The sequence below is a fragment of the Sturnus vulgaris genome, chromosome 1, assembly GCF_052056855.1.
Source record: "Sturnus vulgaris isolate bStuVul1 chromosome 1, bStuVul1.hap1, whole genome shotgun sequence".
NCBI lineage: Eukaryota > Metazoa > Chordata > Aves > Passeriformes > Sturnidae > Sturnus > Sturnus vulgaris.
In genome coordinates, this window is record NC_142243.1 from 107,243,172 (window position 1) to 107,257,319 (window position 14,148).

The 14,148-nt window shown below is 40.2% G+C and overlaps 1 protein-coding gene across 40 annotated transcripts in view; it reads left to right on the plus strand.

Annotated features, from left to right (window-relative positions):
- Positions 1-14,148, plus strand: part of EPB41L3 (erythrocyte membrane protein band 4.1 like 3) — a 141,047-nt gene that overhangs the window by 69,846 nt on the left and 57,053 nt on the right. For 36 of the 40 annotated variants that reach the window (XM_088173507.1, XM_088173380.1, XM_088173370.1 and 33 more), the window contains exons 2-3: positions 7,134-7,357; positions 12,094-12,291. In XM_088173507.1, coding sequence (XP_088029633.1) covers positions 7,145-7,357; positions 12,094-12,291 — 411 coding nt within the window. In that variant the 5' untranslated portion in view covers positions 7,134-7,144. The remainder of the gene's footprint in view (positions 1-7,133; positions 7,358-12,093; positions 12,292-14,148) is intronic. The other 4 variants (XM_088173488.1, XM_088173443.1, XM_088173526.1 and 1 more) reach the window with 1 other exon arrangement.

The following is a 14,148-nucleotide window of genomic DNA, read 5'->3' on the forward strand; positions in this document are numbered from 1 at the left end:
ACTCATGAAAAAGTCATGTGGGGCTGTTTTAAAAGCCTTTCTAAAGATAGGCTCTGTCATCTGTACTACTCTACTTCCTTTTTATCAGCTGGGACAGATGCCCTGTCAGAGAGAGTGAGAGAGGCATTACTCTAGTTTGACATGACTTTTTGATACGTTCATGTTGGCCATTTGTTGTGTTTTGTTCCTAATCTCATTATTTTTACGGGATTAGAAATTCTTTAGCAGTGTGCTCCAGTAACTTTGGTATTAGAAGTACTCTGGCTTTTCTGCTCCCACTTTCCTTTGTAAGACTGGGTGTTGTGTTTGGTCTTTTCTTTTCTTTTAGATCTTACCTGGCCTCTCTGGCATCTGCATAGCAGTGGTTAATGGTTTAAAGATGATTGATGATGGTCCCTCAAGCACTGTAGAGACATTTTCAGTGCTCCTGCTGACTTGAAACCACTTGGCTGACTGATGTGTTTGCTCTGTTCTTCCCTTACTCCATCCAACCTGAACCTGCACATCCTGTGTGTCAAGTGAAATATGCCCCCACTCTCTGGTCCCAGCTAGCTGCTGTGAATGAGGCACTGGAGAATTCAGCCTTTCTCATGTTTTGTAACAGGCCTGGTTTTCCTTCTAATATATTTATAGAGACATCTCTTCTTATTGTTCACCACATCTGTTGGTTAATTCTAAGTCACTTGGCATCCTAGGCTTCATTTCTCCTTTTATGTTCATCCCTGAATCATGTATCTCTGGTTCTGCTTTGGTGTACAATCCTTTTTTGATATACTCCTCCCCTTTCCAGGTCCTTTCAAAGCTTCTGACAGTTTCTGTCCCCAGGCTTGCTAGCTGAAGTTTCTCCAGAAACACTCAGCTGCAGTTTCATTTCGTGGTGGTGCTGCCAAGGGATGCATGTGTACTTGGGATGAGGGAGTTTTGGGTCCTGACAGGTAACTCATGTCTGCAGTTCCCTTTTTGGCCCCTTTGAAAGGTGTGTCTGGTGGTTTTATGTGCCTTCTCCATCTCCTCCAGATTACATTACTCCTTCCTTAGATGTTGCCTCTGGTTTTCCTTTCATCTTAATGAACAAACTTTAAAGAAATCTGTATCATGCACCTTCCTAGAAGGCCAAACAAGTATTTTAGATCATGCTAAATCTTGCAACACCTCCAACCAGCTTTTTTTATTATTGCTGACTAACACTTCCCTGCTCTCCCTGCAGTCTCCCCCCTGCATCTGTACTTGGGCCCATGTCCTCTGCCACCAGATCTGTCAAGTCATTTAGCCTGGAGCACTCTCTGCTGACACCATGGCAGCTCACCTAGGTGCTTAGCACCTTTTCTCCATTGGTTTTATCTTGTCTCTTTTGTTATTACTTTTTTGACTTTATTTTCATTGGGGTTTTTTTTGTGGTTTATTTTTGTTTGGTTTTTTTTGTTTGTTTGTTTTTAATGTGCTGACTCTAATGGGTTTGTGCTTATATATATACATTTAAGATGCAATAGTGAACTCTCAGCACAACCAGTGTGTTTGCACATGGAAGCATAAGGGTTGGAGCCTCACAGCCATGTCAGGCTGGTGGGGTACCCACTTGGGGTACCCAAGTGCCCAAAGGAGGGCTGTTGCTTCCCCCTCCCCATCCTGGGGAGGTCCAGCCCTCCCAGCTGAGCCACAGGCCCCCAAAGTCACACTGGTGCCAGCCTGAGAAAGGTGACAGGAGCATGTGGTGGGGAGGGGACATCCAGTGGCCCATTCTGGGGTTGCTCCCACCCGTGTCCATTCAGGACACATCTCTGCAGTCACTTTGGCTTGTTGATGTCCACTGAAGTCACTGTAAGGCCAGGGAAGTGCCTCCTCTTCAAAGCTTCTTGTTGCTGCTGGCACTGGTGATGGGTCAAGAAAGGGCTGGTTTTAACTCTTGGGAGCCCTGTGCCGGGTATTTGTGGCTTGGGTGCCTCCTGCTTGTGAGGGTGAAACTCATCTACATTAAAGAGGATCAACAGAAAGTGGTCGTTGTCCTAAAAAGGAACCCAACTGGAATGAACTGAGCTCAGGTTCAGGCACTTTGATGAAAACAGTTTGTATTTCAAGCTTAGAAGTCGGCGTTCTGGCATGTATTCTTTTCTTGAAACATATATTGGCATTTCTGTCACTGCTCATTGCAGCAATATTGTTCTCCATATGCTCTTCTCATCAGCATCTCATCGTTATTGGATAAATATGTCTCTCATTATGCAGAACATTATTTTTGAAGTATGGAATCATTATTTTGTTACATAATTTCCAAATTTGGACCTTTGCAAAGATTTATAACAATCTTCAAGAATTACTGTAATTAAAGGAGAACTTTCTACAAAGAGAATTAATTAGATCAAAGAAGCATTTAAATGTAAATCATTAATCTGTACATTACAGGAAATAGTGTCTATGTATAGTTCATTTAATTATACTTGGTTCAATTTTGTTTTCTCATTACATCACAATTTATTCAGAATTAATTTGCAATTTCTTGTCTAGTGTGTTTTCTATTTTCTTAATATAGCAGATATTTTCACTAGCATGTATTTATATATAAATAAAGATTTATTAATGACTGCAGCGTTAATTAAACTGTGGGCTCTGCTGTCAATTAGCTGTGAATTTTTTTGCTCTGTGGATGCAGCTCAGAAGGTCTGTGCTCTGAAAATGAGAGGTAGAGTATCAAGGTTTTGAATATATGAATTTATATAGTAGATTGGGGCTTGCTGTCACTTGCTGCACATGACACAGAGGACAACATGGTTTTGCTTCCCTTATGAAGAAAAGTAAATTATGTCCTCTAAGTCTATAGCTAGTCGTTGATAATGGAAATGGGAATCTCCCGAGCTGCAATAGGTTGGTAGCTGAAGGAAAGAAAGTCTAGGTGTTGTGTCAGGTTTTAGGATGCAGGGGTTTTGCATAAGTGGTTTGCAGGTTTTGTAATCTTTATGTAATGTCTTCATATAATGTGAGGGTAGGAATAGATTTATTTTCTGATTTGGTCCAGATTATATATAAAATTACTGTAGAATGCCATGTTGATTTTTTGAAGTTGTGTTTTTAATACTTTGATAGTATATTAATATCTATATTCCCTTACCTGTTTTCAGCAGCACTAAAACACTGGAATTTTAATATTTCACTGATATTTTTATTTTACACTGCTGAAAGTGCGTACATATTTTACTTAAATTTTTAGTAGTAGATTAAAATAAGCTAGTCTGGGGCTTCCCCTCTCCCCCCTGCCCCTACCTTTAATCAAAAGAATCTTCATTCTGATTTTCATTCTGCAGCCAAATGTACTTTTGCCTCAGACTATCCAGTAATAGCAGCATCTGTGATAAGTTTGGACTCAGCTAATCTTTTGGAATCTTTGAATACTGAGTTTTAAGCCAAAGCAGAGCTATTCAAGAGCACATCTGGCTTGCATAGTATTACCTCATTTGTATAAGGTAGTGCTCCCAGTTTCTCTTCATTGCTTGATTTTCTGTTTGCTGGAAAGGGGAATTTGATACAGAGGCTGTGCTGGCAGCAGAAAAAGTTGAAGGAACTTGAGTGTTTTCTTTCTTCCTGTGCTGAAATTCAGATTAGAAGTCATGGTTTTGGTACATAGCCAGTTATAGTAAATAAACTAATCAAATAAGAATAAGAAATTCTCAGCCAGCTGCGTGCTTGATAAATGTTTAGGCACTAGCAGCTATTCTGTCAGGTTTGCTGCATGCAAAGGTAGAGTAATATTTATGTTGGTAAATTTCTTAAGATTACTGTTATTTCTTTCAATAAGTGAAATTACCTCTGCCTAGGAGGATTGTTGTGCTACTTACAACAAATGAAATGCTGTCAGAGTTCATGTGGATAAGCAGCTGTTTGCTGAGGAAGGCAAAACAACTTATTGGTTTGCACAGAGAGAGGAATGTTGTTTTCTGCCTTGTAATTTAGGTATTTTCAAGCTGCACTAGATGGAAGGAGATAAATCTTAATAATACTCTCATCTGGGGAGTTTGTAAGAAATGGGATTTGTAATGTGTTTGCTTTGCTTCTATTGACACCTGTAAGAGAACAGTATGAGAAGAATAGTATTTTGTTCTCAGTGTTTGTTATTAAATGTGTTGTATGCATGTGGAAATAAAGACATTTGGAAATGGGCAACCTTCAGTTAATTAAATCCATCTGCTCTCTGACTAATGATGGTAATATTGTATCCAGGGAATGTCTTACACTGGAAGATTTGATGAAACACACAAAGTTTTCTAATAAAGCACTCTTAAAGCCATCAAGAACTCATGGAACTGGAGAGAAAACCAGTTACTCCTAGAGAGTAACTCGGTATTATAAGGCTATGCTCCATGTGTGCAGGAATGTCCCAGAAGAATATAAGAACCACATTTGTTGTTCCCTGAGATTCAAAATTATAACTGGCAGGAAAAGTAAAACTTGTTTGCATCTCATGCTACATGAAGTTGTGGTTTATGGGACTAATTCAAATGTCTGTTTCCATGCTTGCAAATAGACAGGATACAAATGTTCATTAGGTAACAAGCTACGCAGGGTGCAGAAAAGAACTTTCAGAGGCATGGTGATGGCAGCTGAAGGAAGACAGACTTTTGGCTAGTATTGGCTGGCAATCTGATCCTATAGAGAATAATACCTCTGTCTGAACAGCAAGTATGATAGTTACTTTTTCATTTACACTGCTCTAAGTAATATCATGAGGGGAGAAAAAAAATATTGCAACTTACTACATGCATTACTCTTTGTATTGGTCATAGGTGCTCTTTCATAGTGTTTGAGCAATGATTTTTGTAGCTCTAAGTTAGGTTTTGATAACTTCCTAATTCATAGTTTCTGGAAAAGAAAACTGAACACATAGATCGAGTTTATTTAAATAATTATTTTACAAATTTGCACTTCATGTCCTCAAACACTTGTACAAAACAGAGTGGGAGTGGGTGGGGGGCAAACCTGAGACATTTGTGGAGACCTGAGTGCTTTTAAAGCAAGGCAAATATTATGAGTGTTATGAAGAATATTATGAAGAATAGTTTATTCCACACTGAGTTGACAGATGGGTAAAGCAAAACGGAGAGATTAACATTGTTGTTCAATTTAATGTTTGAAGCATACGAAAAAGAATGGCTTAGGAGAATTGAACATGGAGGATGGGTTTGTGTGATCTACACTGGAGGAACTTGTTCAGGCTTCCTTCTTAGCAAGTTGAAGTCACTCTAGTATGTGATTTATCTCAGCTTAAAGCAGTTATTTAAAATAGGTCAGATGAATCCCTCTTTGAAACGTCTGTTTTTCTGCTCTGCATTTAAAGTAACCGTCTCAGATATGGACAGCTGAAGTTTGATTAAATGAACGCCTTTCTCACTGTCACATTTTAAGACTCCAGTTAATTATTGCTTTTTGTAAATGCTAAAGACTATTTTTTAAATAACACATTTTGCAAAGTATTTTTTTATCCAGTTGTGTCAGTCCGAGTGTAGAAATTTACGATGTGTTTCTAAACAAGTGTGTCACATGTTAGTACCTTGAAAATGTGGCCTGAAGCATACATCTGCCATGTATGCTTTCTAGTTCTGCTTCTCTCTCGTGCTGTTTTGGCTGGCAGGAGGTGGGAACATGCACCCCCCTCCTCACACACAGTGCAAGAGCTGAGCACGGGCTGAATGCTGTGACTTGCTTTGCTCTGCAGAGACATGTATTCACTGGAGAGCTTAGCCTTGAAAGTGCAGAATACACAAGTGAGTTTGAAAATAGTAATTGCCCTCGTTTAAAACATTTTCTATCAGGCAATTTAGATTATCAAACATTTAAGTGAAGAAAAAGAGAAAGGTTTGTACTTTTCTTATGTTCTATACTAAACTTGCTTTTACTAGTAAATATTGTAGGGTAAGCTTGGAGTTCATAGTGACTTCCTAGAAGGTGAATTAGCAGATGTATATTTTGTGGAATCACCTATAATTGCACAGTAGCCATGGTTACCAGGTTAAAGAAATCATGTCCTGATGACTAACAGAATAGATTGCAGCAGACTGGTTTGCCTTCAAGTTGCTTAGTAGCAAAATATTCAAGAATAAGTTTGTGAGGTCTGAGAACATATGAGTAACAAACATAAAAGCACACTCCCTTCACTGAACTGCCGTGGAGTCTGCTTTTTCAAGTCCTTATTTTAATGCAAATCACAATTTTGTTTTTTTTTAATTTGAGGTTTACTTGTATTTAAATTGCGAATTGGGTGCCAACCACATATTTGCAACAAAGCTATTTGATTGAAGTAGTTAAAATTTTGAATGAATATTGCTAATATTTTCATTTTGATTTAGCACTGGACAAAGTTAAATGCAAACATAGATTTTTCACATTCAAGGGAAGTTGTATTCCCTTCAGTTTAAATCTAACACTTAGATTGACTTAATGGAAGTCTTTATGTTTACTTTTGGATGCTTTAGCAGTTAGAAAGAAATGACAGAAGTGTAGATGAAGTCAAGTGGACAGGACAGAACTGGGTTAAAGGGCAATTGTATGTTTACACTGCTGTTGGTGGATCCATTTCAGATGTTTCTAGTATGTATAGAATCATAGAATCATTTAGGTTGAAAAAGACCTCAAAGATCATCTAGTTCAACCATTAATATATTTCTTGGAAGCATCAAAAGTACTTGACTACATTTCCAAAAGGGAGTGCAGATGTTGAAGAGCTCAAATCATGTTGATATCAATGTGAAGGACAAGAGATTTAATGTTTTAAGTTTCCACGTGGTTTAGAAACCCAAACTCCACTGGGTTTTGTTAGATTTAAGGCCCAATGTGTTATTGTCTCTTTATGAATTCTGAACTATGTATTCTGTATTTAACTTGCACATAAGTGCTATAATGTCTGTGTATTGCTATGTAGAATAAGATGTTTTGGCAACGTGTTTTTTTCCTAGAGTATGGATGCATTTAGACCTGGTCTTTTGTACCAGGGAAGCTTTCCTAGGGATCCTGGTTGGGCCTGTGTGATAGGCACTTAAGTTTTAAAGGATGTTAAGACTAAAACTATCTGATCTTTGTTTTGTATGCCTAGCTTGCAAATTCACAGCTCTGAGATTGTACTCAGTAGGTCTGCTCACCCTGTCTTGCAGAATAACCAACCATGACTACAGAATCGGGATCAGACTCCGAGTCCAAGGATAAAGAGCAGGATCAGGAGGAGAGCCGTGCTCAGGAAGGGGCGGCAGAGACCCAGCCACAGGACCAGCAGCAGCAGCAGCAGCCACAGCAGCAGCAGCCGAGTGAAGAACAACAAACCGAGCTCGAGCAGTTCTCGGCCGTGGCAGCACACAGCACGCCAGTGAGGAAGGAGCAGGTAAGGCAACCCCTGTACACACCTCCCTGCACTGTCTACCCACCTACAGCTCCCAGGAAATAACCATCCTGGCGTGTTAGGAGTGCAGATATATATTCAGGTACGCATGGAAGGGTGTTTGATGGGATGCTGTAGATCTGGGTTGGCTGGTCTTTAGCGTTTAAAGAAAAATGGTTCTCATACAGAATGTTTTCAAATTCTCGGCAGGTGTTTCTGCCCACAGTGCTAAAATAGGAGGGCAGTCTCATTAACTAAGCAGGAAACAGCTTCGACCTTGCCATTTGCATTAGATAGCAAACAGTGTCAGTTTTTATGAAGCTGAAAATGTTTTCAGAGTTCATTTCTTTTGACACCTGCTGAACACTGATTTCATGCTTGCTTGTCTGATGTGTGAGCCATGAAGAATCTGTGGTCCCTTAAGTTTCTCGTGGATCTGAAATGACTGCATTATAATTACTTGAGCTATTCATATAATAGGTTTCAGAAAAGCTATTGCGTGCTTTTCCATTTAGTTCATTGTTGCACTTATTAAATTTGCGGAAGCTGCTTTCTTCTTTCCGTTAATAATTTCCAGTCAATAGGATTAACAGGCATTTTTCTTCATGGGCAAGTGACACACAATTAATGAGGTACCTGCAAATCGCTTCCCTTGGCTCCATAAGGTTATGACCCTCATCTGATCACATTTACCTTTGGAGAGTGGAATAAGCCAGTCGAGCTCCTCCTTTCCCCCATCCTTTTAAAAATTCTGGCTGCTTGAAGTGGGCTTCTATTCTTTTACTTGGTTAGGGTAGACAATGCTAGTGAAGCAATTTTGATCTCTCAGACAGATCAGAAGTTTCCTGTAATTAGTTTGGGAAAAAGAAGCAAAGCTGCTTGTCCAAAAGAGATAGGTGTTGAATAAATGGGTCATTGATTAAAAGTGTAATTCTATCAGCCTTAGGCATAAGTATTATTATTTATATAGATGTTTTTTGAGACATCTTCAGTAATCTTTCCACTTCAAGTTTCTTTTCATGTTAAAAATATAAAACAAATAAACAACAGCAACAACAACAAAAAAACCCAGAATGCAAAATAAGCCCAACCCCAAAATAACCATACACATACAAAAAGCCCCAATTTAGACACCAAGCCTGTCCACATGTGTTTAGAGGTGTGAGGTGCTCTCATGTGCTGCATGATCCCTTTCTTTCCCAAGGATCACCAGTGAGCTGGTTTCTGTAAAAAGCAAGCTAGAATAACTGGGTTAGTGAAAGGGATATGTGACACCTTCCTGCTGAGATTACCAGACTGAATCCAAACATCCATGCTGTAAGCAGGCTGCCAAATCCAACTGCACTGATAGGCCCAGTGTATTTCGTAGTGGCTTGTGTCTGTATCTCAGGCAGCACTAAGAGACAAAGCTGTTTGCAATGATGTCACTAAAAAGCCAAAAACTGAAGGATCTTTGTCTTTCTCTTGCTGCTCATAATTGCAGTTAGGGAGTGGATTTTTTTGCTCTTACTTGTATGAGAGAACCTTGGGAAAGAAGACTTAAGTTACCAATCCATGACAGTAACTTTTCTTTGTCATCCTATACACATAAACCCCCCCAATATTTTAATGTAGGTGAATAACATTTTCATAGTGAGATTAACAGGTATTAAAGAAATGAGTCCTTCCTATCAGGTGTAATAATGCACCCTCACTTTCTGCCTGCCTTCCTGTCTCTTTGAAAAAGAGAAGGCAGCATCACACAAGGTTGGACACCAAAGTTTCTGAGCAACTACCTAAGTAGATGGAATTAATGTGCTTTGCAACTGTGGCAATATCAGGTCATACCTCAGTGAGAAGCTGCAAAGCATCCAAGATCACTGCTGCTGAATCCCAAGACTCCAGAGGCATCCTTTGAGGGAGCCCAGCTCTAGAAGGGCTTGACCATACTGTGTCATACATTATGCTCAAAAAATGCAAACACTGAAGCAACTTTTGCTGCATTAGAATTTAGTCCACAGCACTTAAAAAATACTGCAAAAACAGAACACAGAAACTAAAAATAAAAACAGTGCAGAAATACCTTGGAGAAGAATTTAGGAGAAAATGAAGCTATGTTTGCAGAGTAAAAAATAATTCACTGTGTACATGGCTCTTTCACTGGCCATTTTTTTCCTAGATTCCAGGATGTCAGGTTTCTTTAGGAAGAAGAGACTTAATACAGTCTGAAAGTACCCAATGCCTGAACATGTCAGCATAGTTTGGGGGAATCTTCTGTAATAGTTCTTGGCATGTTTTGTTCTCCAGACAAATGAGAGGAAAACCTTTTGTATGGTTTTAACCTAGACACGTTCCCCTGATCTTAATGTAGATGGGAACCTTAACCAAAAAAATAACCTCGGTAATATTTTTTAATATTTATAAATAAGCAAAAATCTGCAAAAATCTGATATACTGAGTGTCTTTATGAAGGAAAATAATGACTAGTCCATTTGGATTCACATAAATTGCTTGCAGGCTGAATATGGTTCTAAGGTTTACATGGACGATGGGTGTCCTTGTGAATTTTTTTCTCAAGCAGCTTTTCTGTTTTCTTGAAAGAGATTAGTTCCATGCTGGGGTATTTTGTTGGTTGGTTTTTGTGCTGGAGCACAGTGCTAACTCTCACATGAGAAATGTAATGAACCACTGGGTAAGACATTGCATTTTTTCCCCATCACTGGAATTACTTTTCTTACCCACATATGTGCACCTGCACCTTTCCTGGCAGATTTCTTTTGACAAAACATACAGAAATCACCACAGCCCCTCTCCCCACCAGCAGCAGTGCAGCTCTGCCCAGAAGCATCTTCAGTATTGTTTATTTCTCATTGCACAAGGCTGGACCACTTGCTAGCTGGCTGCAGATGTGGTAGAAGGCTAGCTGGCCTCAAGCCTTGCTGTGAGCCATGGGGGGCTCTCCCTCTTCATCACAGCTGCTGTGAGTGTTAAATGCTCAGCAAGCAGCTGACCCACTTACATACACTGTGCCTTCACCTCCCACCAGTTTTCAAGGTATGTGAGGACCTTGACATCCAGACACAGAGCTGGCATCCAGCTGCTGGAAGGAGAAATTCCTCTTGGGCTGGAGCTACGTGGGGAAGAAATGGCTGGTGCTGGGCTGCTCCTGAAGAGGAGCATTCATGGCCCAGGGGATGCAATAGATTTTCGAAGCAGCTCTTGTTTTTTTATGTTTTGAGCCCCACTTTCTTATGATTTCCTCATCCAGGAAAGCCCAGGAGGCCATTGTTGTGTCACCCTTGCAGGGAAAGGAGGGCTGTGAGGTCTTGCCACACTTCTTTGCAATTTGCTGGGCTTTGGTGGGAGCTGACACTGTAGTGATCACAGCCAGCTCCAAATTGTCCTTTCCCCCATTTTCAGAAGGCAGAGAAGAAACTTAAAGCTTGTTTTTATGAAATCACTCAGGGACAGTACCCCGTGATTTAGAAGTACACAGTTGTTTCAGGTTATATGATGCAACATTGTTCTGGTCTCAAAGCAGCTTAAAGCCTTTGGATGGATTTGCTCCATTCTCATGCAGGTTTATTATTTACAATGAATGGAAACAGACTTGCAGGATTAATTTACAATATGTTTCCACTAATGCTTGTTGCTTATTACACTGAAATAATTCAGAGCCAGAGCAGGTTGAGGTTTTTTGCCTTGTAGTGAGATAACAGAAAGATGTTTTTATTTAACTTAAGCTTTAGCTGAGGTAATACTGCACTCCTGTTGAGGTTTTGTTTGGAGTCTATCAGGGATATAACTGATGAGAAAGGTAATGACTGCAGCACAGTGCTGTTGCTAGGAAGGGTGAAATGCTGTAGAGCTCCTTCTGGCTTTCATCTAGTGCTATGGAGAGGACTGTGGGCTGTGCTGCATCACAGTAACTTCAAATGGCCTGACCCTCAGATAAACCCGAGCGAAAGCAACCTGGTCATTTCCTTCTTGCCCCTCTTCCCTGCTGTATATTTGTCTTTCAAATAGCACCTACTTCTCTCCAGCTTGAGAGACTTACTGAGCATCAGAAGAGAGCAAAATTCATCCTCTCATCCTGTCCATTTAGCCAGCTGGCTGCACATTAAAGTTGTTTGGTCCCTCGTTTCTGTCATCTTTTCTTAACCCTTTGCTTGGGTGCATGGGGAGCCTTTCACTCTCCCAGTGACATCATCATCACCTCACGAATTCACACTTTTCAGGGGGGATCCATGCTCTCATTCAGGGACAGTTTTCCCACTGACAGCAAAATTTGTGCAAAATTGATGGTGTTTTTCTATTCTGTATGACACCATGGAAACATTGTATGATTTAACAGATATGGGACTCCAAAGTTATATCAAGAAAATGTAGGAGTATCTGTTCCTCAACAAAATTTACTGATTACTCAGTATTTCCAAAATACAAAAAAAAACCAAAAACCAAAAACAAAGCAAGTACAGGAAGCCCAAGTGGGATTTTGTACCTGTGGAAAAAGTAGAAGCCTTAAAATATTTCCATGAATGCCCCTCCTTCATGAGTATTCTGTACACTTTGGAGGAAGAAGGGAGGGTTGGAAGGAATACAGGAAATCTTTTCAGTAAAGACTCTATCCTGCATCAGGGGCTTTCTTGTCCAAACCCCAAAAAAGGCTCACTTAAATGCTTGGGTGCAGCATGTACAGTGAACTGCAGGGCATGATTGGTTTATCTTACTTCAAAAAGTATCTTTCTTTCTCTTTATAGGCCACAGAGAAAGAACAGGAGTTTGCTGCTGCGAGTGCGAAACAGCTAGAATATCAGCAGCTAGAGGACGACAAGCTCTCTCAAAAATCTTCATCTAGCAAACTTTCCAAGTCTCCTCTAAAGATTGCCAAGAAACCGAAAAATATGCAATGCAAAGTGACGCTCCTGGATGGATCGGAATACGCGTGTGAAGTAGAGGTAAATGGCTTTTTGTCATCTTTTTTTTTATCCTGTCAGGAGGTAAATAGTGAAAATTGTATTTCTAATTTAAGGAAAAGGATGAATAGCATGATATTTCACCAGTGCCAAGCACAGAGATACTTTCATTGTTTTCTCTGGAGATTGTTGAAGATGGTGCCCAAATTTGAGCTAGGTGAGGGATTCTGAGCACTCCCTGAAGCCGCCAGAGACTCTGGATTAATTCTTTGTTGGTACATGCCACAGCGGAATGCAGAAAACAAAGTATGGGCAACAAAGCCCATAAACAAAGAAGGACTTTTATCTCACTGGGCTTTTCTTTTCCTTTTACTTTACCGAGTTGAGTCTTCCATTGAGTCATTGTCCATACAGTAATTCTGACAATTGTGAGGTTACTGCGGGCATGAGAGACACCCTGGGCAAGCTGGGGAAATGTCAAGTACAAACAGCAGGGAGAGTGGAGAGTTTTGTGTGCTTTTCCATGATGTCTGTGAATCATAACTGTGTCTGAATATTACTGGCAAAAAGCTGCTGTGATTTTTCTGTAAGGAAGCTTGCCTTCCCTGCTGGGACTCTGACAGGAGCCTACTTTTGGGAGGGACGGTTTTTTGCTGTCACTTCAAAGCCAGTCTGTGCCTGTGGACAGACCCATGCTAAGACGATTCCTTCAGCTCCAGAAGGCCTCAGAAAAGCAAAAAGTGAGCACATTTAGCATCTCAGAGTAAGGAGATGAGAAAATGCAGCATCTCAGGGTGGACCCCTTTGTCCATTCAGTCATTGTCATCAAGGTGATTTTTGGACAGTGGACCAGCCTGCCTTGTTTTAGGTCAGGTCATACACACAAGACAAGGCTGAACCTGACCAAGCAGAGGAAGGATGTGTCTTGGAGGACCAGGCTAAGCCAACCATCCTTTGGGTAACTGCGGGGTTCCACAGAGAAGAAAATCCACCTGGGAAGAACAGGAGAATATAAAGGCAGAGATGAAATATTCTGCAGGCTTGAAAAAGATCCACGGGAGCATGGAGAAGGAGAAAGGGTAGAGAAAAGGAGTACCTGACTGGGAGCCAAATCATGGCATCTTTACAATCATATCTCGTCCAGCCCATTTGTCCTTCAGCTGCTCTCGTTTTAAGTGCTTTGGAAAGTGGCAGGTGAGAAAAACCTTATTGATTTTTAGTTAACCCTGGCATTACAGTTTGGGTCAAGTGTTGGCATGCTAGGAGTGAGCTGCAAACAGAAGCTGGCATTTTACTACTCTTATAGCAAATTAGCCATCCATTAGCAATTGAGTGTCTTTTAATGTCACTGACCAAGTTGTTTCCTTCAGTCTGGGACTAGCTATCTGAACACATCTTTTGTGACTGTTAAATGGTCATTTCTTGACCTGCAGTCTCAATTTTGTCACTCAAGGATAGTGTGGGAGCCATTAAGCTGGAGGAATGACTCATAGTGGCTTCGATGGAAAGAGTCAACTCATTTCAGCTTTTGCCACTTGCTTGTAAAATGTGAGTCACTTTTTGGAATGCAATCAAGCAAATCCTACCAAATAATATTTCTATGGAAATCTTGTCTAGCAGGCTGAGCTTTATCAGAATCTAACATGGAGTAGAAAGGGAGATCTGTTATGTTAGATTTCCACTTATGCAAAAAAATGCTGTGAATAATACTTTCATAGGAAGTTTCACTCTTTCACTAAACTTGAGTTCTCTTAAAGTGTCAAAATGCTGGCATATGGAAGCCATCATGTTTTATTGCTTGTCAGATTTCTCTGCTTTGCAAGTTCTGAATAGCTCTTGAATAATGTCCAATATAAGTTTTGTATGAATTTTTTCTACTTTCATTGCTGAAATATTTTC